Below are 24,541 nucleotides of genomic sequence, written 5' to 3'. Positions count from 1 at the left end.
AACAAAACACTATTAAAATATACTTTAGACAGTATATTAAATTCCAAAATAATACCTTTATGGTTAAAGTATACCCTAAGGTACAATATGTCTCCAAATTAAAATAATAAACTATACCATCTTTAGGCTTCCCAAGTGGTGCTACTGGTAAAGAACCTGCCTGCCAATGCAGGAGACATAAGAGACACGGGTTCGATCCCTGGTTCAGAACAATCCCCTGGAGAAGCGAATGATAACCCACTCCAGTATTCTTGGCTAGAGAATTCCATGGACAGAGGAGCCTGAAGGGCTGCAGTCCAGAGTCACAAAGAGTTGGACACAACTGAAGCGACTTAGCATGCACACACACATACCATCTCTAAGTCTAGGCATGATCGTCAACTAACATGAATTATGTTGCTGACAGCTTATTGTTAGTAATTACACACTTTAACAGTTTGGTTTTGGCCTTTTGCAGTTCCAGTGTATCTCAAAATACTTTAGTTTCATATTCAAAGAAATCACTTTTTATTCTTGCTCCCCTGTTTCCTTCTAAATAGTATATTGTTTTCCATCATTTGCACTTACTGCTTTCAAGAAATATCACGTGCTATCTGTTATTTGAGATCAAGGCCTTTAAAGAGTTATCTAATAGTTCTCATAGTCAGCAGTGTTTAAAATATAGTGCTCATTTGACCAGTTAATGATTGCAGTCATTATTAGAGGCAGTTATTTCATCTTAGTTACTACTGTAGTAAAAGATTGATCTCTAAAGTTGGGTTTTGCCTTTTATGTTGCATTAACCAATCTATTTGGATTGTGTTTAGGACTCTAGGTTTCTGTAGGTGTGAGAGAACATACTGTTTCTAACTGAATTTTTGGCATAGTTTTTGAATTCCTAAGTTGAGAAATTCTCAGTAGTTATGATTGTCATATTCAGAATCCTTAATAATGCTGCAGTAGAAATTTACTTTGGCTCATTTGAACAATATATAAAATGTTTTTCTAAATAAATTTTTAATTTCCATAAAGACTTTATTATTGGTGATATCTTTGGGAAATTTTAGAGAATATTTGTTACAGAAATCGGCATAATACATACTTGGCTGTTATGATTTCAGAGCAATTCTTTGAAAACTTTTGTCCATGATTTCTATTCATAGAATTTCTCTGATCCAAGCATTGCTTAGTAGATAATGGAAATTAATATTGATTTAAAGAGATTCATTAAATAGAATTTTTTCATAAAAGTTAAGTGTATTAAAGTTTGCTAGTGGTAGTCTCTTTCATTCCCATTTATTATCTCAAACCAGCCAAGGACACAGCTTCTATAAGGTTTTGCTATCTATAGAAATAGATAACACAATTAAAGGGGCGAGAAACAAAAAATGATTAATTTGAGAGAACTTACTCCAGTTTATAAGAGAATACTCATTATTCTAACACACTGAATTCCCTCTCATTCTAAAAAATGTTATTGAAATCCTCTCCTGTAAGAGCCTGATACAGATATTAAGATAATGGATACCTACTTGATACTGTAAGATAGTTAAGTATAACATAGCATTATATTACATAGTTACTACAATATTTTAATATTATAGTATATAATTCATCTTATGTGTATAATGTATTATAGTATAATATTAAGTAGGTATTCATTATCTTAATATCTATCTCAATTTCTTGTACAAGGAAGTTTTCAATAGCTTTTTTAAGAATAAAGGAATTCAGTATTTTAGCGTAATATGTATTAGAGTTAATGGTATATGTGTACTGTACTATGACATAATATGATACAATATAATCTGAATTTTTTAACATGGAGCCTCTTCTCCACCCATAGAAACATTGCCTTTCTCTGACTACTAACATACTAACTTAAAAATTCTCCATTAAGCCCATTATACATTGTGTAGTTCAAAGATCACTGGTCTCAGAGCCTTCAACAAATCATAGCTATGATTTGTTCATAGCTATGATTTGTTCAAAGATATGATTCAAAGTTCATTCACTTTTAAAATGGAGAAACCAGTTTCCTTCCTACTTTATGCAGTCATGAAAACCAAAGTGAATCTAATTGTAAGAGTTAAAATTTGTCCAATTTTTTAATATAAAGAAATGCATTCATCCTATTTTTAATTGAATTTATCCCATAAGAAAGTAATTTTGAAGATGTCTCATTTGTGTATACATACACTATGTATATCTGAAGGCATTGCTGTTACCATTTATGTCATTCAGTTTTATTGAGATAAAATTAATATATAGCATTATAGTCATTTAAGTGTATAAAATAATGATTTGATATGTAGCTGTTCCCTCAGTATCTACAGGAGTTGGTGCCAGGACCCCTCCCAGATGCTTCCAAGTCCCTTATATATTGTAAAAGAGTATAGTACAGTAAGCTCTTTGAATCTGCAGATTGCTCATCCACAGATACGAAGGGTTAACTGTACGTATTTATTGTGAAGTGATTACCACAGTGAGTTTCATTAACATCCATCACCTCACACTGTACATTGCATTCCCAGAACATATATCTGAAAATTTTTACCTTTTGACTGCCTTTACCCATTTCACCCACCTCCAACTTGTGGCAAAGATCAATCTCTGCTTATGAATTTTGTCTTTTTTTTTAGATTCTACATATAAGTGAAATTATATAGTATTTGTAACTTGCATATCTTAGCATAATGCCCTTAAAGTCCAACCACATCGTTGCAAATGGCAGGGTTTCCTTTTTTTGTGTGTGGGTGGATAATATTCCATTGTGTATATATACCACATGTTTTTTATCTGTTTACCCATCAGTAGACTAACCAGAAAAGGCAATGGCACCCCACTCCAGTACTCTTGCCTAGAAAATCCCATGGACAGAGGAGCCTGGTGGGCTGCAGTCTAAGAGGTCGCTAAGACTCGGACACAACTGAGTGACTTCACTTTCACTTTTCACTTTCGTGCACTGGAGAAGGAAATGGCAACCCACTCTAGTGTTCTTGCCTGGAGAATCCCAGGGACGAGGGAGCCTGGTGGGCTGCCGTCTGTGGGGTCGCACAGAGTTAGACATGACTGAAGCGACTTAGCAGCAGCAGCAGACTAAATAACTTGTGTTTTTTTCCATGTCTTAGCTACCGTAAATACTGTTACAGTGAAAGTGGAGGTGCATATATCTTTGAGATGGTGGTTCTATGTCCTTTGGATATATAACCAAAAGTAGAATTGTCCAATATACCCTGAGAAAGCCATAATTGAAAAAGACACATGTATCCCAATGTTCATAGCAGCACTGTTTACAATAGATACGACATGAAAGCAACCAAGATGTCCACCAACAGTTGAATGAATAAAGAAGATGTGGTATATGTGTGTGTGTGTTTATACTGGAATATTACTCAGCCATAAAAAGAACAAATTTCAGTCAGTTCTAGTGAGGTGGATGAAGCTAGAACCTGTTATATACAGTAAAGTAAGTCTGAAACAGGAAAACATATCATATATTAATGCATATGTATATGGAATCTAGAAAAATGATATTAATGAACCTATTAGCAGGGAAGGAATGGAGATGCAGAGATAGAGAACAGACTTGTGCACACAGTGGCAGAAGGAAAGAGTGGGATGAATGGAGGAAGTAGCATCAACATATATATGCCACCACGGGTAAAAGAGATGGCTGGTGAGAAGTTGCTATATAACAGAAGGAGCCAGCTTGGTGTTCTGTGATGACCTAGAGGGGTGGGATGGTGAGCGTGGAGGGAGGTTTAACAGAGAGGTAATGTATGTGTAATTATGGCTCATTTGTGTCGTTGTACAGCAGAAACCAACACAACATTGTTGTGTTGTAAAGCAATTTTCCTCTAATTAAAAAGATAAGTTAAAAAATAAAAATTTTAAAAAGTAGAATTGCCCAGTCATATGGTAGTTTTTAATTTTTGAGGAACCTCCATACTGTTTATCATAGTGGCCATACCCATTTACATTCCCACCAACAGTGCACACAGGAGAGTGTGGACATTCACATCAGCACTTCTTATTTATTGTCTTTGTTATAGTAGCCCTTGTGGCAGGTATGAGGTGATATCTAATGTTTTTGATTTACATTTCCCTCATGAATAGTAATGTTAAATACCTTTTCATATACTTGCTGGCCATATGTATGTCTTCTCTGAAAAAATGTCTATTTAGATCCTCTGCCTATTTTTTAATTGGATTGTTTGGTTACTTTAGGTATTGAGTTGTATCATTTCTTTATATGTTTTACATATTAGCCCTTTGTCAGATACTGGATTTGTAAATGTTTTCTCCCATTCAGTAGGTTGCCTTCTCATTTTGTTGATGGTTTCCTTTGCTGTGCAAAAGCTTTTGTTTGATGTAGTTCCATTTGTTTATTTTTGTTGCCTTCACTTTTAGTGTCAGCTCCAAAAAAAATCATTGCCAGGACCAGTGTCAAGATCCTTACTGCCTGTTTTCTCTTTTTAGGGATTTCATGGTTTGGGGTCTTACATTCAAATCTATAATCCATTTTGAGTTGATTTTTTTGTATTAAATAGTGGTCCAGTTTCATTCTTTTGCCTGTGGCTTTCCAGTTTGTCCAACACCATTTGATGGATTGACTATCATTTTCCCATTGAATATTCTTGACGCCTTTTTAGTAAATTAATTGACCATATATACATGAGTTTATTTCTGAACTCTCTGTTCTTGTCCATTGATCTTTGTGTCTGTTTTTATGCCAATCCATACCAATTTAATTACTATAGTTTTATAATGTAGTTTGAAATCAGGAGGTATGGTTTCCCCAGCTTTGTTGTTCTTTCTCAAGATTGCTTTGACTATTTCGCTATTTTGTGATTCTGTACAAGTTTCAGGATTATTTCTCTGAAAAATGTCATTGGAATTTTGATAAAGATTGGATTGCAGTGCATCTGTAGATTACTTTGGCTTGTATGGACATTACCTGTATGCAGGTGAAAAAGCAACAGTTAGAACCAGACATGGAACAACGGACTGGTTCAAAATTGGGAAAGGAGTATGCTGAGGCTACAGATTGTCACCCTTCTTATTTAACTTATATGCAGAGTACATCATGTGAAATGGAATTGGATGAAGCACAAGTTTGAATCAAAATTGCTGGAAGAAATATCAGTAACCTCAGATATGCAGATGATACCACCCTAATGGCAGAAAGCAGAAACAAAGAAAAGAGTCTCTTGATGAAGGAGAGCAGAAAAACTGGCTTAAAACTCAACATTCTGAAAACGAGGATCATGGCATCCAGTCCCATCACTTCATGGCAAATAGATGGGGAAACAATGAAAGCAATGACAGGCTTTATTTTGGGGGGCTCCAAAATCATTGTGGATAGTGACTGCAGCCATGAAATTAAAAGACGCTTGCTCCTTGGGAAAAAAGCTATGATGAACTTAGTGTATTAAAAAGCAGAGACATCACCTTGAACACAAAGGTCCACATAGTCAAAGCTATGGGGATTGCCAAGATCCTCTGGAGAAGGGAATGGCAACCCACTCCAGTATTCTTGCCTAGAGAATTTCATGGACAGAGGATCCTGGCAGGCCACTGTCCATGGGGTTGCAAAGAGTTGGACATGACTGAGTGACTAACATATACAGTACACACATCGTTTTTTGAATAGTCATGTACAGATGTGAGAGTTGGACCATAAAGAAGGCTGAGTGCTGAAGAGTTGGTGCTTTTGAATTATGGTGCTGGAGAAGACTCTTGAGAGTCCCTTGAACAGCAAGGAGATCTAACCAGTCAATCCTAAAGAAAATCAACACTGTATTTTCATTGGAAGGATTGATGCTGAACTGAAGCTCTAATACTTTGGCCACCTGATGTGAAGAGCCAACACATTGGAAAAGACTTTGGTGATGGGAAAGATTGAGGGCAGGAGGAGAAGAGGGCAACAGAGGATGAGATGGTTGGATGGTATCACTGACTCAATGGATATGAGTTTGAGCAGACTCCAGGAGATAGTGAAGGACAGGAAATGTCCATGTGGTTGCAGAGTCAGCCACGATTGAGTGACTGAACAACAAAATTTTCCAGTCCAGCTGTGTCTTACAGTTTTTAGTATACATCTCTTTCATCTCCTTGGTTAAGTTTAGTCCTAGGTATTTTATCATTTTTGTTACAGTTGTAAATGAGATTATCTTAATTTCTCTTTCTGATAGTTTATTGTTAGTGTATCAGAATACAACTGAATTTTGTGTATTGAATTTTTATCCTGCAACTTTTCTGAATTTGTTTATTCTAACAATTTTAGTGGAGTCTTTAGGGTTTTCTGTATATAATATGTCATCTGCAAATACTGACAGTTGTCCTTCTTCCTTTCTGATTTAGATGTCTTTTATTTCTTTTTCTTAGCTCATTACTCTAGCTAGGATTTTCAGTACTGTGTTGAATAAAAGGGGCAAGAGTGGCCATCCTTATCTTCTTCCTGTGATCTCAGAGTGAAAGCTTTCAGCTTTTTGCCATTGAGTGTAATGTTATCTGTGGGCTTCTCTGTGTTCATGTACATTCCCTCTACATCCAGTTTGTTGTGAGTTTTTATTGTGAATGGATGTTGAATTTTGTCAAATGTTTTTTCTGCATCTATTGAGATAATTATTTTTTATCATTCATTTTGTTAATTTGGTATATCATCCATTGTTTTTTTGTATGTTGAACCATCCTTTCCTCCCTGTAATACATCACATTTGATCATAGTGTATGATCTTTTTATTGCTAATATTTTTTGAAGACTTTTGGTTCCCTGTTCATCAGGGAATTTGCCCTGTGGTTTTTCTTGCAGTTTGTTTGTCTGCTTTTAGTATAGGGTAATGCTAGCTTTGTAAAACGAGCTTGGAGGTATTTCCTCTTCTTCTCTTTTTAGAAGAGTTTGAGAAGGATTGGTGTTTAAATGTGTGATAGAATTCACCAGTGAAGTCCTGGACTTTTCTTTGTTGGGCGGTTTTTGGGATCTGCCACCTAGTGATTGGTCTGTTCAGATTTTGTATGTCTTCATGATTTAATCTCACTAGATTATGTTCCTAGGAATTTATTCATTCTTCCAGGTTGTCCAGTTTGTTTGTGTAAAATTATTCATAGTGGTCTCTTACAGTCCTTTTTGTGGTATTAGTTGTAATGTCTCCCCTTTACTTTTTAATTTTGAGTCTCTTTTTTTTCTTGGTAAGCACCTAAAGTCTTGTCAATTCATCATTTCAGAAATCTAACTCTTACTTTCATTTATCTTTTCTGTTCTCTTTTTTAGCCTCAGTTTCATTTATTTCTGTTATGGTCTTTGTTATTTCCTTGTACTAACTTTGGGTTTAGTTTATTCTTTCTGTAGTTCCTTGAGGCAAGTTAGGTTGTAGTTATGAAAGAGGAGAGTGAAAAAGCTGGTTTAAAGCTCAACATTCAGAAAACTAAGATCATGGCATCTGGTCCCATCACTTCATGGCAAATAGATGGGGAAACAGTGGAAACAGTGTCAGACTTTATTTTTGGGGGCTCCAAAGTCACTGCAGGTGGTGATTGCAGCCATGAAATTAAAAGACGCTTACTCCTTGGAAGGAAAGTTATGACCAACCTAGATAGCATAGTCAAAAGCAGAGACATTACTTTGCCAACAAAGGTCCGTCTAGTCAAGGCTGTGGTTTTTCCAGTGGTCATGTATGGATGTGAGAGTTGGACTGTGAAGAAAGCTGAGCACCGAAGAACGGATGTTTTTGAACTGAGGTGTTGGGAAGACTTGTGAGAGTCCCTTGGACTGCAAGGAGATCCAACCAGTCCATTCTAAAGGAGATCAGTCTTGGGTGTTCTTTGGAAGGAATGATGCTAAAGCTGAAACTCCAGTGCTTTGGCCACCTCATGCGAAGAGTTGACTCATTATAAAAGACTGTGATGCTGGGAGGGATTGGGGGCAGGAGGAGAAGGGGACGACAGAGGATAAGATGGCTGGATGGCATCACTGACTCGATGGACGTGAGTCTCAGTGAACTCCGGGAGTTTGTGATGGACAGGGAAGCCTGGCGTGCTGCAATTCATGGGGTTGCAAAGAGTCGGACACGACTGAGCAACTGAACTGAACTGAACTGATATACTGTTTATTTTTCTCACTGTGTGTATATATGAAAGAAGGGATCTTATGATCTCTGCTGCTTTCTATATTAGATAGTAGTAAATTATCATTTACATTATACACTTCCTAATATTAAAAAAAAATGTTTCTTTTCATAATTTTTCCTCATAGTAGTTTGACAGCTACACACTGATGAAATCTTTGAGGTGCTAGTCAGTATCAATACATGATGCTTAAAGCAAGATTTTTCTTAAAATCTTTTCTTCTGCATACTTCATTTGTAGTAGTGTTCTTTCGGTTGCTATAAACCAATTTCTTGGCATTTTGTCTTCATTAAATAAACTGATTTGCAATGACCTAAACTATGTAGAATATAACTATATAGACTGCACTTGCAGAGTGAGTGGCACTTTGCCTCATATTGAGTAAAGTATGTCATAATATCAACCAGGGGGCAGCAAACTTGTTGCATAAAGGCCAGATAGTAAATATGTTAGCCTTTGTGTCCCATTTAGATCTCTAATACTGTAATAGAAAAGCAGCCCAAAACAATATGTGAATGAATGACTGTGTGTCACTGTATTTTAATGAAACCTTATGTACAAAAATGGGTGGTGAGGCAGATTTAACCCCACAGGCTTTAGTTGTTGAACATAATATAAATATAAAATTGAAGTTTTATATGGATGGATATGATAGCTAGATTCCTTATTCTGTAGCCAATGAGACTCAAACTTTTAATGTGTGAATAAAAAGACTGATCTAGATTTGAATTATTTTCCTTTTTGTCTAAGATTTATAAATGTAATATGACATTAGCTAAGTACAGTATTTTTGCCAGGATATTTAATGTTTGTATCTTTATGTAGTAGAATTATACATAGATTATTAATATATTAATATATAATTGATATATTTAAAACATTTAACAAGTGTATACAGACTGAAATTACTTTTAAATGTTTTACACTTGTTGCAAGTCAATTATGAAATCTTCTCTTCAGTGTCTTCTTTTTGTGGGTAGCTTCTTTATAATTGTCAAATAGAACAATTGACAACTGCTTTCAGGATATAAAAAAGAATTTTCAGCTGGAAAAATTTCTGGGAAGACCACAAACTTATTCTAATGATGACATGGCTGCTGCTCCTGCTAAGTCGCTTCAGTCATGTCCAACTCTGTGTGACCCCATACACAGCAGCCCACAAAGCTCCTCCGTCCCTGGGATTCTCCAGGCAAGAACACTGGAGTAGGTTGCCATTTCCTTCTCCAATGCGTGAAAGTGAAAAGTGAAAGTGAAGTCGCTCAGTTGTGTCCGGTGCCTAGTGACCCCATGGACTGCAGCCTACCAGGCTCCTCCATCCATGGGATTTTCCAAGCAAGAGTACTGGAGTGGGGTGCCATTGCCTTCTCCGATCATCAGTAAATATTTATGGCCGTCTTCAACATCCCATGCACTCAGCTAGATTCTGCAACTGCAACACAGTCTTATGGCTTTATCAAGATTATGGTCTTATGGAGACTATGGATAACTAAAGATATAGTGACAGTGTAATACTCGTAAGAAAAAAGGTGCTCTGTAAATCCCGAGGAATATATTCACATGTGTATTTAGCACAAGGGCAGTAGGAAAAAGCACTATAAAGAAGTTAAACATTTGGCTAATTAAGAGAACAATGTGGAAGAAGTAAGGTGAGAGTAGATTAGTTAAAATTAAAAATTGTTTTACAGCCATTGGTAGTAATAACATAATCAGAAAATGTGCCATTTCTAGTGTGTTAGAAAATGTCTTTGTAGAATGCTATAAAATAAATGTTGCTAATTCTCTACATATTTAGCCTAATGTAATAGTAATTAGTGGAGTAACTAATAACCTGATCAGATTGATTCAGATATCAATGTGTGAATTTTGTTTTGCTTGATTCCATATTTTCTGGTTTCTTCATGATCTTAAACATGTTAAATAGTTGTTTTGAACTAAATATTCTATTCTGAAGTTTGGTTTGCTAAGTGTATACCAGTATCACTTTTCAAAAATGGTTAAATTCATAGCATCTACTTTCTCTTCTCTCTTACCTTTCACATGGTGGTTGTTCAATCGCTCAGTCATGTCCGACTCTTTGCGACCCCATGGACTGCAGCACACCAGGCTTTCCTGTCCTTCAACTCCTGGAGCTTACTCAAACTCATGTTTGAGTCGGTGATGCCATCCAACTATCTCATCCTCTGTTAGCCCCTTTTTCTGCCTTCAGTCTTTCCCAGCTCCAGGGTCTTCCAATGAGTTGGCTCTTTGCATCAGGTGGCCAAACTTTTGGGAGCTTCAGCTTCAGCATCAGTCCTTCCAGTGAATATTCAGGATTGAGTTCCCTTAGGATTGACTGGTTTGATCTCCTTGCTGTCCAAGGGACTCTCAGGTGTCTTCTCCAACACCGTAGTTTGAAGGTACCTTTGACATAGACATAGTAACTCTCTCTTAGAAGATTTTCTTTCTGGTGTCTTTCCCCTTCCAGGCCATCCCACAAATCACTGCTACAGTAACTTTTCTAAAGTACATTCTGATTCTCTCCCTCCTTAAAAAGACTGTTACATCTGAACCTTACCTACTTTTTCTCCCTATTGAATATCATGCTCTGTCCAGAGCAGACACAGCTGGAATGCTCCTAAATGGCCTCCAACTCCTAGTTCTCGGCTCCTGTCCTCCATCCTCCACCTCACTCCACCGCATTGCTGTGAAAACGTACTGTGTTCATGAAATATCTTCTAACTGCTCACAAATAATCATTTACCTTTTTCTTGTTTCCATAAAATGTAGCTTCTATTTCTTTAGGAAAATTCACCTAAGTTAGTATAATGTTAGCATTTGTTTTGTTCAACTCCTGGTACAATTATCTTTTACAAATGTACAGTGTGTATAATTGTCATTTTGCATTCTCTTTTCTTTACATTCACTATCTCTGTACTAGCATCATTCATAATTATATCTAATGTGATTTACTGTGGTCCCCTATTGTTGGACATTTTAATGTTACAATAGATAAGTGATCTAAACATCTTTCTTCATAGAGCTTTTTGTTGTGTTACATACAAATTTCCTTGGAATAAATTTCCAAGAGTGGTATAAATGGATTGAAGGATTTGAACAGTTTTCTGTGTTATATATTCTGTACTATTAGCAGAATCTGAGTGTCCACCTTTCAACTAATTGCAAGCACCTTACAGAATTCAGAAGGAAAGCATAAATCATTTTATATCATTTTAAAACAGCCTTATGCATAGCAGTTAACTCCTAAAGGCATTGCCATATAAATGTAGTAGAAAACTTGATCTTTTCAATAGCGATCATGAGTCAAAGTTATCTTGTTAAAAAATGATGGATATGATGCTTCCCCGATATCTCGGTTGATAAAAAAATCCATCTGCAATGCAGGATACCTGGATTCAATTCCTGAGTCGGGAAGATCCGCTGAAGAAGGAATAGGCTACACTCCAGTATACTTGGGCTTCCCTGATGGCTCAGCTGGTAAAGAATCTGCCTGCAATGCAGGAGACCTGGATTGGGAAGATCCCCTGGAGAAGGGAAAAACTACCCACTCCAGTATTCTGGCCTGGAGAATTCCATGGACTGTATATATAGTCCATGGGGTCGCAGAGAGTTGGACATGACTTAGCGACTTTCACTTTCATGGTGCATTTTAGAAATATTTACATAAAAATAAATGTAATTTCTGAGTAATCCAAGGTTTTATTGTAACGTGGCTTCAAAACAGTAACATGGGCTACTTTTATATCAGACTTATAAAGATAGATAATTAAGCTCTCTGATACAAGATAGTGAATATTGTATCAACTTACAATGGGTAAAATCAATTTAATTTGAGTATATTATTCAAATTATTGTTTATTTTTCACTGAACCTATAGTTTAAGAAACGATGGGCTAGGAATTCCTGAGCAGTCCAGTGGTTAGGACTCCATGCTTCCGCTGCAGGGGGCACAGGTTTGATCTCTGGTCAGGGAACTAAAATCCCACAAGCTGTAGCATAGCCAAAAAAAACTGGGTAGATTAACTTAGAAGAACCCTTTCCATCTGTATTTTTTCCTGTTTTTTATGGTTTAAAAACTTTCAAACTCCTTTGATTGTGAACTAAGGCAAGAAAAAAAATGCATGTTGTGATCTAATACACACGTATACATACACATAACCTACCTTTACTACCGGCACGTTTTCTCTTTCATTTTTAAGCACATTGCTAGTTAAGAGCTACAAAACTGACTCAACAACTTGCTTATGGGTCACAATAGGCAACTTGAAAATTGCCAGCTAAAATTTAAAGGGAGACTTGCCAGTTATTAGTTTAACACAGTCTTTATGTAGTGATTATATAACGATTCACATTAGTTTCAGGATGGTCTCCTCAAATACCATCAGAAAGAGAATAGCTTCAGATTTGACCCTGATGACCCCCACAGTCACTAATGAATGGTGTTTCTTTATATATATATATATATATATATATTTTTTTTTTTTTTTTTTTTTTTTTTTTAATTTTGTAATCCTGAACAAGTTTCTAGCTAATGCTTGGGATTTCTGCCTCTTTACCAAAATTATGACAACTTTAGACCTGATTATCTCATACTTTTTATCCTAAATCATTAAAAAAGGCAAACCCTTCAGTAGTATCTTTCTCCTAGTTTGCTGTTACTCTCTCCAAATAATTAATAAAATAAGTTCTTCCTCTAAGGTCAACTGTGACCACAGAACTTTTCCTCATCAGTGCCCCTACATTCGCTTTGAATTTTGGTTCCTAGCACACAATTTTCATCTTTACCCCTCTTCTGCATCAGGTTAGGTAACCTTGCAGCTGCCTCTGGAAGGAACATTTCATGTCCTGGTCTCATAGTTGAACCCCACATTTTTCCAGCTTCTCTTCACATTCATGGCCTCCCTTTGTTTCTACGGCCCAAGTGTTAACTTTTTTCAGGGATATGCCATCAGCATTTCATACTCTTTGGATGTATTTTCTATCAGTGGTGGTTTCAAATTAAGAAGTTGGCTTGCATTTAGAAACCATTTGCACCAAAAAAATACGTCTTCAAACCATATTAACACAGATTTCAAGAGGGGCAGAGTGACAGCCTGCACTGCTCAACTTTTACTTTTTTTTTTTTCTTTTTCTTCTTTTTACCCCTGATTGAAGTAAAAGATCCATTTATGGTTCGGTTCAGTTCAGTTCAGTCGCTCAGTCATGTCTGACTCTCTGTGACCCTGTGAACTGCAGAACACAAGGCCTCCCTGTCCATCACCAACTGCCGGAGTCTACCCAAACCCATGTCCATTGAGTCGGTGATGCCATTCAACCATCTCATCCTCTGTTATCCCCTTCTCCTCTTGCCCTCAATCTTTCCCAACATCAGGGTCTTTTCAAATGAGTCAGCTCTTCGCATCAGGTGGCCAAAGTATTGGAGTTTCAGCTTCAACATCAGTCCTTCCAATGAACATCCAGGACTGATCTGCTTTAGGATAGACTGGTTTGATCTCCTTGCAGTCCAAGGGACTCTCAAGAGTCTTCTCCAACACCACAGTTCAAAAGCATCCGTTCTTTTGGCTCTCAGCTTTCTTTATAGTCCCAACTCTCACATCCATACATGACTACTGGAAAAACCATAGCTTTTACTAGACGGGCCTTTGTTGGCAAAGTAATGTCTCTGCTTTTTAATATGCTGTCTAGGTTGGTCATAACTTACCTTCCAAGGAGTAAGTGTCTTTTAATTTCATGGCTGCAATCACCATCTGCAGTGATTTTGGAGCCCAAGAAAATAAAGTCAGCCACTGTTTCCACTGTTTCCCCATCTATTTGCCATGAAGTGATGGGACTGGATGCCATAATCTTAGTTTTCTGAATGTTGAGCTTTAAGCCAACTTTTTCATTCTCCTCTTTCGTTTTCATCAAGAGGCTCTTTAGTTCTTTTTCACTTTCTGCCATACGAGTGGTGTCATCTGCATATCTGAGGTTATTGATATTTCTCCTGGCAATCTTGATTCCAGCTTGTGTTTCCTCCAGCCCAGCGTTTCTCATGATGTACTCTGCATATAAGTTAAATAAACAGGGTGACAGTATACAGCCTTGACGTACCCCTTTTCCTATTTGGAACCAGTCTATTGTTCCATGTCCAGTTCTAACTGTTGCTTCCTGACCTGCATATAGGTTTCTCAAGAGGCAGGTCATGTGGTCTGGTATTCCCATCTCTTTCAGAATTTTCCATAGTTTATTGTCATCCACACAGTCAAGGCTTTGGCATAGTCAATAAAGCAGAAATAGATGTTTTTCTGGAACTTGCTTGCTTTTTTGATGATCCAGCAGATGTTGGCAATTTGATCTCTGGTTCCTCTGCCTTGCCTAAAACCAGCTTGAACATCTGGAAGTTCACAGTTCACGTATTGCTGAAGCCTGGCTTGGAGAATTTTGAGCATTACTTTACTAGTGTGTGAGATGAGTGCGATTGTGTGGTAGTTTGAGCGTTCTTTGGCATTGCCTTTCTTTGGAATTGGAATGAAAACTGACCTTTTCCAGTCCTGTGGCCACTGCTGAGTTTTCCGAATTTGCTGACATATTAAGTGCAGCACCTTCACAGCATCAATTTTTATGGTACTCCTCTGTAATATTGGTAGGTTACTGGAGCTACATTTTGCCTACCTAAAATTTTTTTTTTGACATAAAATTTGGAGGTTTATGTGAGTTTCCTGGTTTGTTTCTACATGTAACTGGCTTCCATTGTCTGAAACTCCAATCCTAAAGAGTCCGTTGATTGAGGTTGTTTATTTTAATCTCAGGATTGTTTCTCCATTTTAAAAAAACATACATAACACAGTGTTAGTTATTAAATTAGTGACTTTTGGGGACTTTTAATCTTTTGATAACTTCTCATTTTAATAATCCAGTAAGTGTCCTAGTGTGAGTGATTTATACTAGGAATTCAAGATTGCTAAAACGTAGCACACCTAGAAGTAAATTTATTCTTTAGCTTTAATAGAGCCAGAAAATAAAGATGCACTATATCCAATGGAATATCCATCTACAGAAGTGTGGTACCTCACCAAATTAACTACATGGCACTGTCCCTCAAGCCAGTAACTTAAAATTTTGTGGTGATTCAAATAACCTAATTTAAAGCATAAAGTAGTTGACATGAGAGAAAAGAGGTGAGAAAGATGATCATAAAGGGTCTGCAGTCTCAGGGTTTTAAGAATAAATAACTCAACAAACAACAATAGTCTGTAAAATCATCAACATATTAAGATGTAGCCAGTGAAACATTGTTTTTGCATTATTTAAAGGACTGTTTTCTAATTCAGGTAAACGATCATAACCAAATATGTTCTAGTGATCATTTACAGTACTCACTGTTTATTCATTTCTGTTGAAACTGAGTCAGTTATCCAGTTTTCAGTGTATTAAAGATTCTGATATAGTAATGTCAAGCATTTTATTGCTTACCCTACATAATCAAGGGACCTTGCTGAGTCCATTTATAAAGTATTTGATGAAAACGAAGAAATACAGAAAATACATAAATCTGTGAAATAGATATATCTGTTCAAAATGAGGAGGTCCACTTTTGGAGGACAGTACATTGAGAGACATTAACCATTGCTGGATCTTTCTTTTTTTAGTTGGATAATCTTTGGAAATGAAACACAAAGTCTTTAAATTGTGTTGCTGTAACTTTCAGCTATATGCAGAAGCTAAAATGATGTACAGAATAGTAGAGCTCTTAAATCTGATAGTATTATTTTTAATTTAAGGAATTAGAAATGGTAAACTACAATGATAATCTGTGTTACCTGCTTTATCAGATATAAGGTATAAATTTTCCATGTTTGGCTATTGTGTTTTTTTTTTTGTTTGTTTTTTTTTTTCAAAGAAAAAATGAAGAGAGCAAAGTCCCTGTTCTTGGGATATAATGAACCATTGTAAAGAGAGAGCAAGTACCCATATATATCTTAACCCTTGATTATTTATTGTATATTTATCTGAAGAATAATTCTATGATATTTTATCAAGTCAGCATATCTTTATGAATGGAAATTTTAATCTTAAGTAGAACATAACAGACAAATCTGCTTCTTCAGAAAATCTCATGGTGAACTAAAAGCTAGATACTTTTTGGATTATCCATATTTATAAATCCCAAAAAGTTATAATGTTTCATGTAGTACAAAAAGAAAGAATTTCCATCTTTAAAAAATTTGGAGCTATCTTCATTTGTATAAAATACAGCAATTCTGAAACTATACAGGTGGTACATCTGTAAGTGAACATAAGAAATTGTGAACCACAGAGTCAGAAACCACTTAACTGACCATTTCATATACATGCTTAATATTATAGATGTAGAAAGGGGAAAGTATATACTAGAAGACATGATCCTTCCATCAAAAAACCACATATTTAGTTAGAGGTGTTCAGAGCATTAAGAACTTGTAAATGAGATGAAGAGTATGTTCACCTTGGCACTGAAGATAATGATGATCCAAAACTGAAATTGATTTTTTTTTTACCTCTACTAATATTCTAGAAAGTGAACTTCACTGATACAATACAGTTAAATTAAGAAAGAGCAAGGGAATATTACATGATTTGAAAATGACATATATAGATAAAGTTCAACATTAGTATGTCACAATTCTAAGCAATGAAGTCTTTGGGATTTTACTAATCATGAGTTTTATACCTTTGTTGGGTAAATTGTTGTTATTGGTGTATTTGGACAAATAGAGGTTAATCAGTTACTGAAATAACTCCTTCATGATGAATAAAAGGATTATTTGTCATTTGAGACTGATAGTTTATGTTTCGTCATCTTAAATTATTAGTGTTGTATATTCTTGTGATGTTTAAATTGTCTTAACCAGTACCTATTTATTTTGGGGATGATTTATATTTAATCTTTACATAAGCACTATTATCATTTGAATGTTATGGTCTTAATGTTGATTATAGTTACTAATATTCCTGCTGTAAACCACGAAGGTACTCTTCACTCCCAGTTCTTAAAATTTAGGTAAGACATCATTTTTATACTTCCAGTCAAAGATTTACATGGGTAAGTAAAGTAAGTTAAAATTGTCATCTTCAGTAGTCATCAAGGACAAATTATCCTGAGTAAAGAACTTTTGCTAGTTCTACTTTATTTTTAAGCTCTCAACAGGATGTTAAGGATTGATTTCTTCTTAGCAGCTATTTGTATGTTTGTGTATATGTGTGTAGGATTAAATAGTAAATATGTTAATAGTTCTAATAGTATTGTATTCTTTATTCTTTCATGGAAAAATATGGGTTTATTTCATAACAGATTTGAATTTACCCTTTTCAGTTGACATTTATATTTTAAAAGGCTTTTTTCTATTTATCTTGCCTTTCATGTTCCTGTTATCTTCTGTTAAACACATATTTTGGTTTAGCTGTTTGAGGAAATTTTCTGTAATAGTAAAGGTATTACTGTGCCTCTCATAGACAAAGATAGGTAAAAGCATATGAAATCTTGTCCCAGACACCATACACAACCACCAGGATCATATAGAAGAGAATGAGGTGACAGGTATCCTCTCCAACTCTTAACATTTATATTGAGGGATGTAATTACTTTCAAACTAACTGCTCCAGAACTCTAAAACAAATTTGAGTGCTACCGAGAATGTGAGGTATACACCCTACTACAGATACACCTGAAAATGCAAGTGGGTCTCAGTCAATGCAGAAAAACGAAGGCACTAATTATATCAAAAATTGATAGTATAACTACCCTCTATTGCTATGATAGCAAGAATCTGTTTTAAAAGTTGTTTATGACGATAATATGTATAAAAACTGCATTATCAGTTTAGGGTTAAGACTAATTATAAATATGAATGTGTTTTGTTAAAATACAAATATAACTTAGAAAACTTACATAATATTTCATTTTGTGTTTTAACAGTTAAAATTTCCCTTTTATCTTCAGATTTATGTTTTTTCTTACCTTTTATTAATAGGTAGTATAGATCAATCAGTGTTAAAAGAATTACCCCCCGAACTCCTGGCAGAAATTGAATCCACCATGCCACTTTGTGAACGTGTGAAAATGAATAAACGCAAGCGTAGCACAGTCAATGAAAAACCAAAATATGCTGAAATCAGTTCAGATGAAGATAATGATAGTGATGAAACTTTTGAATGTAAGTATCACATTAAGTTTATTATTACTTTAGAATTAAAAAGCAGATTGATGTATTTGTTTCATTTATAATTTTTTGGGTTAGCAAGAGAATAGTGATCTTAATAAATAGTATAGCAAGTTTTTACTTTATACTTAAAATATGTGTGAAAGATGAGATCAGTTGGCACCAAGAAAAGAATTTTTTAATGAGTTATAATAAGTGTCAGGTAACACAGGTATGTTTCTATATGCATTTAGCAAACATTTATTGAGCTCCCACTATATCTTAGGCAGTGAGAATAAAAATATAGCAAGTATGTGACCCCACCTTTGAAGAATCTTCAGTCTAATGGGGGAAATATGTAAACAGTTGAAGTACAGTGAGGCGTACAGCAATGATAATAGTAAATCCAGGGTGCTGTGGGAGCACATTGGATTAATTGGATTGGCATCAAAATTATACTGGGGTTCAGAGAGCGCTTACTGGAAGAGGTGACACTAGAGTTGAGTCTTGAAGGACACGTAGGAGATAGCCAGATGAAGAAATATTTTAAACCATACTATCACTAAATTATGAATGGATTAGCCACATTGCCAATTATCTGTGTGGTTTGGACCTGGCTTCTCCTTTTTGCCCAGCTGTGTCCTGGAATTCCTCCCTTGTTTCACTGTTTTCCAGAGCTGGCTTCTTCACTACACAGCTACCTCTCTACAACACTGTGATCACCTGTCTTTGCACTAGACTTGCTATTCCTCGCCTGTCTTCCTACTGGTCCACTGAAAAAGTTCTTCTCTTTTATCCCTATCTTCCTTCTACTGGAGCAAGAGAATTGAGCCTAGCCAAGAGGGGTCAGCAACCTTGTTTGACTTAAACGGCATTCAGTGGAAACAGACTATGGGAGATCTTCACTTGTGTGCCAACTGACTTAGTCATTATGACCAAAAGAAGTGGGAAGACCACCAGTGTGTTCTACCTTTTCCACCTAGTATCTGTAGATTGAGGTGTGACAAGCAAGGGCAGGAAGGACAGATGCATGCTGCCATTTTTAAATGTATTATTGTTGATGGAAGCCCTTCACCTCCAAAGTTTTTGATCAATGTTCATTTACTCTGATCTTCTCAATATTGTGAGCTCTTGAGCTATGAACAGTAGACTATGAATACTGAATAACTCTGAATACAGTTTTAAAATTGAAATAAAATGCAGCAAAATTAATCTGACATTTAATTATATGTATAATTGTTATTGTATTATAATGAGATGTATTTATATGCAGTATATTTCAATGGCTAAAGGTAATACGTTTTTATTATAATTAAATATTTTGTTTATATGGGAACATATGGTCTGGAAAGGGAGAGGAGAAAGGAGATCTGGTGGCCCAGAAACTCACTGCCCTTAATATACATGCCTCTGCTTCACTTTCCCTCTCTTCCCCTAATACCCCATTTATTTCTAAAGGGAGTAACTAAGGAGTTCCTTAATTGCAGACTGGTTTCAAGTCACACTTCAACTCCAGTTAATTGAGAGTGGCTGCCTGCATTGCTAAGCTGATGAGAATTCTGAAGCTACCTCACAGTCAAGTAAAAAGGGTAGCCTAATCAGAAAAGCCCATCAAATGGAAAATAGAGGACAGAGCCTCTCATGCCTCATGTTTGTTGTCATTGCAGCCTCTGTTCTCTTCTTTGCTTTCTGTGATAAGAGATGTTGTCTCATGGGAGCACATAATTTCATCTTAAAAGCCATGGATCTCATATATATGTCTGAGGATATTGAAAGCTAATATTGGTTAGGGAACCTGAACTTCAACTTCTGCTTGGGAAAAGGGGAGTGTCTCTGGGTTTTTCAGGAGATCTTAGAACAGCTTCCTGGTTTTTTGGGTTTATTTCTATACAAGTAACTAGAAAAGTTGACTCTGTGGCCACTGATTTGAGTGATGAAAGAATTCCAATTCGTAACTGTCATAAACAGTCAAATTGTCATCATTATACCATAGCAAAAAATTAGTGAAACGGAGTACAGTACCAAATGTGAAACTATTATGAGAACTTAAGTGGCAACCATTATGCTGCTTTGAGGGAGAGAGATGTTTATGAAACAAAATTTTATTGCAGTTCAATCAAATTGGTTTCCTAAAAATCTAAAACTAAGGAAATAATTTTGTTGAAAGATAGGGGGAACTATTAAGGGTTAACTTTAAAAGTTGGGCCACACAGATATGGATAATCATGTACAATTATAAAGTCATCTTGGTTGCAGGGGAAGAAGGAGGGGAGATCTAAGATGCTAAAGGGGCACATAGGTGAAATTTAGAAAGGGAGCATGGAAAACGCCCAAGTCGTATTTTACACACCCTATTGAGTTATGCTGGGTTCTTCCCCTACTTTTTCCAAGATAACAAATGATATAAGAATGGACAGATTAATCATAATAAATCGTGGTCTTTATAGAACCTTGTTTCTATATACACTGTTTCATAGAAGTTGAATTTTTTCCCTTTAATTTGCCATTCTTTTTTTTTTTTTTCCAACTTTCTTAGTTTAATGGATGTGAAACAGGAATTTCCAAGACCTATAAAAATTACCACCAATACAGCATATTATTGTTGTTGTTTAGTTAGTCATGTCCAACTTTTTGTGACCCCATGGAATGCTGCATACTGGGCTTCCCTGTCCTTCAGCATATTATATCTACTTGCTAACTATAAAGTTTTTCAAGCATTTCCTACTCCTAGAATTGAAGGCTTGAAATAGATTTCTTATGAAATTATATAAAAACTCATAAGTCATATTTGAGATCAAAGAATACTACTTTCTGAATGAACTCACTTGTTAATTATCATTCTTCAAAGTAAGCATTTCAGTACTTTTTGAAAAAATATTTAATGAATGCTATATATAAGCAAAAGGCTTCCCAGGTGGCACTAGTGGTAAAGAACTCTCCTGCCAGTACAGGAGATATAAGAGACACGGGTTCGATCCCTGGGTGGGGAGCATCCCCTGGAGAAGAGCATAGCAACCCACTCCGGTATTCTTGCCTGGAGAATCCCATGGACAGAGGAGCCTGGTGGGCTATAATCCATGGGGTCACAGAGTTGGACACTACTTGAAGTAACTGAGCACACATAGACATTGCTTATCCACACATAAGACATTGGCACAAGTGTAGATTGAGTACATGAACCAAAGATTGGTATCCTTAAATATAAGCCAAGTAGAGGACTAGGGACTCAAGCAACAGTTTCTTGTGAAGAACTTGGGTATTGGTCATAGTTAGGATTTAAAATAGAAGCAAGTCACAAGATAAGCAAAGGAGTCAGGTTCAGGACTACAGACTAGAAAGTAATTCACTGTCAGCAACAAGTGGTCACTTCAACAACCAGTGTATGATCACAGGATGTAGAACACATCAGTTCTCTATCCTGGTTTTAACTTGATATTGTTATATACTAGAACAGATGTGCTAAATATTTTTCACTTGTATTCCTTCCGAGTCTCGCTGGACAGACATTTTTAATCAGTCTTTCTTGCTGAAATATGGTGCTTTGTCTCAGGGCTCAGAATTATTCTCAACATTATGCTCTGGGCAGCTACTACCGGTTGATCAGAGTTGATGTGTCAGATGAAATCTGTTTGCCAGTTCTGCCTAGAGGCTCCTGTCAGTACTGGTGATTTTAGCAGAATGCTTATACCTCTGGAAGGATGGGGAAGGGATTGAAGGTAACATACATAAATATGCTTATCTAGCATGCATAAACTTAAAAGCTGTCTTTTTGGGTTTAAGCAAGTATATTGTTGGAGAACTGAATTCAGTGTGTGGGTATTTACAACTATATAGGTTTATTGTGTCTTTGTATTGGTAGCTCGTGATGTTAGGTTATCAAGTCTGTTGAATTTATAGCTATGTTGTGGGCTTAACTTGGCTGTTAATTGATAGTATACATGGTCACCCACAGTCTGTAATGGTTTCTCAAAAGTTTACTTTCCTCCAAACCCCACTTCCCACCAGCAATCCAAATGTTTTAAAGTGTTTCTGGTTTTTATCAAATTCTAGATAAAGTTTGTTTTACATGCCTTAATTAATCCTGAGTTTTAGATATTATTGACTCACCAAATATCTCTTTAAAATGAGCAGTGTGATTTAATTTCCACAATATTCCTATCTATATTCATTAGCAAACCAAGTTCATGTAAAATTTTCTAAATCTAGATAAATGCTAAAATAAGTGATACCATTTCTGTACCATAATTTATATTTCTGGTTAATCAGAATGACTCAGAATTTCCTAGTCTCACACAAATGAAGATTCTATCCGCCTCCCCCCCCCCCCCCCCACCGCCCCATGTGGTGGTTCATTTTTAAAGTACAAGTTTTAATAGTCTTTTAAGTGAGGTAAATTATTTGTCATGGGGATTTGCTTCTAGCCTCTAGGAAACGACATAAAAAAGATGATGATAAAGCTTGGGAATATGAAGAGCGTGACAGAAGAAGCTCTGGGGATCATAGGAGAAGTGGCCACTCTCATGAAGGAAGAAGGAGTTCAGGTGGTGGTCGTTATCGAAACCGAAGCCCATCAGATTCTGACATGGAAGATTATTCTCCTCCTCCCAGCCTTAGTGAGGGTAATTCATCAGTGTCAATGGATTTCTTACTTAAGCTGATGTTAAATTTAAGGTTTTAACTTCAAAGAATTTTTATACCTTTTTATGAGCTAATTTACAACTCCTAATTTTTAATCAAGACAAAAATTTGTGTATTAGCAGTGATTATTGTTCAAGTTTTTAATTAATGTTCAGGAAGAAAGTAGACATAGAAGTATTTTAGGTTGTTATTACTGCATTTCAGTATTTTTTTTTGTTCCTTTAGTCGCTAGAAAAATGAAGAAAAAAGAAAAACAGAAGAAGCGGAAAGCTTATGAACCAAAACTAACACCCGAAGGTAACATTTTAATTTGTCTTTATTCATAGTCATCAATTTCAGTTTTCTACTTGGAGTATGGATGATTAAGTTTTGGATTTTTTTCTTCCTTTGCAGAAATGATGGATTCTTCAACTTTTAAGAGATTCACAGCCTCAATAGAGAATATTTTGGATAACTTAGAAGATATGGATTTTACTGCATTTGGTAAAATCATTTAAAATATATTTATTTACCTCTAAATATAAACTCAGTTTAAAATGTATTTATTTACCTGTGTGTTAAGCTTTCTGCCAGTTATTCTAGTAGATTCAGAGGGATGATCTGTGCTCTTAAGAAGTTGAAACCTAGTGTGGCATCAAATCTAGTCTGTGTTATCAAGTAACTGAAAACGTTGGTATAAAATTCAAGTGTTAAATTAGTTTAGTACTGATAGTGTTTTAAGAGTGCTTGAGAGTACAGCTACCATAGTAGATTAGGGAAGCCTTTATGCAGATGAAACTTGAGTAGGTCCTAGAGAAGAAGGGTACTAATATGAGCAAAGATGCAGAAATGAGAACCTACTTAATTCATTCTAAAAGACAATATTTATTGAATAATTACTGGTTGTCAGTAGTATGTTAAGTGCTAGAGATGCAGACGTAAATACCCCAGCCCCAGGCTTTACGTATGTATTACATACATATTCCGTATCCAATGTGGGAAACAAAATTGTAAAGCAATTAGAATACAATAGGGTTAATGTAATGTTGTGTTACATTTATAATAATATATATGGGTCATACCTACAGATGTAAAAAATGTTAGGTTTATTTTTTTAAAAAGCTGCTTATATTGTTTAGAGCTGCTCTCAACAATTTTATGCCACTTTCAGTAGATACAAACACTAGTGCCTAATTTATACAAAAACTAGATGGAGTACAATAATTCTAGTATGAGTACATCTGTTTAAAAATGCATTAAAAGGTATATTACCTTTATTTTAAAAGTATTTGTGACAGTTACTTGTGTAAGTATCATTAATTCTTTCCCTGATTACTTAGAATATCCACTTCATCATTTCCAAAACTTTAGAATTGCGTGCTGGAAAACTGTCTTCCATGTCATTTAAGACCCCAACAAGAAGTCATATGGCATTCTCAAATTAAAATAATTTGAGTAGTTACTTAAAAAGAGACCAAGATTACAAAGATAGGGGCAGAATAGAGCGGAAACCCAAAGTTAACAGACTTGGAACTGTTACCACCCCTCTACCCAAAGGAGCAAGGGTAAAGAGAATTCAATAGAACTCAGTCAATAAATAGGAAAAGAAAGTTTTAGAATAGGTTGCCCTGTAAAAACAAGTGTTCTTTTGGTCAGAGGAC

At 35.7% G+C, this 24,541-nt stretch overlaps 1 protein-coding gene across 5 annotated transcripts in view; it reads left to right on the top strand.

Moving 5' to 3' along the window:
- The window catches only part of NIPBL (NIPBL cohesin loading factor), a 209,768-nt gene that overhangs the window by 123,824 nt on the left and 61,403 nt on the right, over positions 1–24,541 (top strand). For 4 of the 5 annotated variants that reach the window (XM_006059558.4, XM_044932727.2, XM_006059556.4 and 1 more), the window contains 4 exons: positions 18,096–18,278; positions 22,685–22,882; positions 23,127–23,198; positions 23,295–23,384. In XM_006059558.4, coding sequence (XP_006059620.1) covers positions 18,096–18,278; positions 22,685–22,882; positions 23,127–23,198; positions 23,295–23,384 — 543 coding nt within the window. The remainder of the gene's footprint in view (positions 1–18,095; positions 18,279–22,684; positions 22,883–23,126; positions 23,199–23,294; positions 23,385–24,541) is intronic. The other variant, XM_025270602.3, reaches the window with a different exon arrangement.

This window comes from Bubalus bubalis, chromosome 19 (assembly GCF_019923935.1).
Source record: "Bubalus bubalis isolate 160015118507 breed Murrah chromosome 19, NDDB_SH_1, whole genome shotgun sequence".
NCBI classification, from domain to species: Eukaryota; Metazoa; Chordata; class Mammalia; order Artiodactyla; family Bovidae; genus Bubalus; species Bubalus bubalis.
This window is presented reverse-complemented; position numbering and strand designations above follow the sequence as displayed.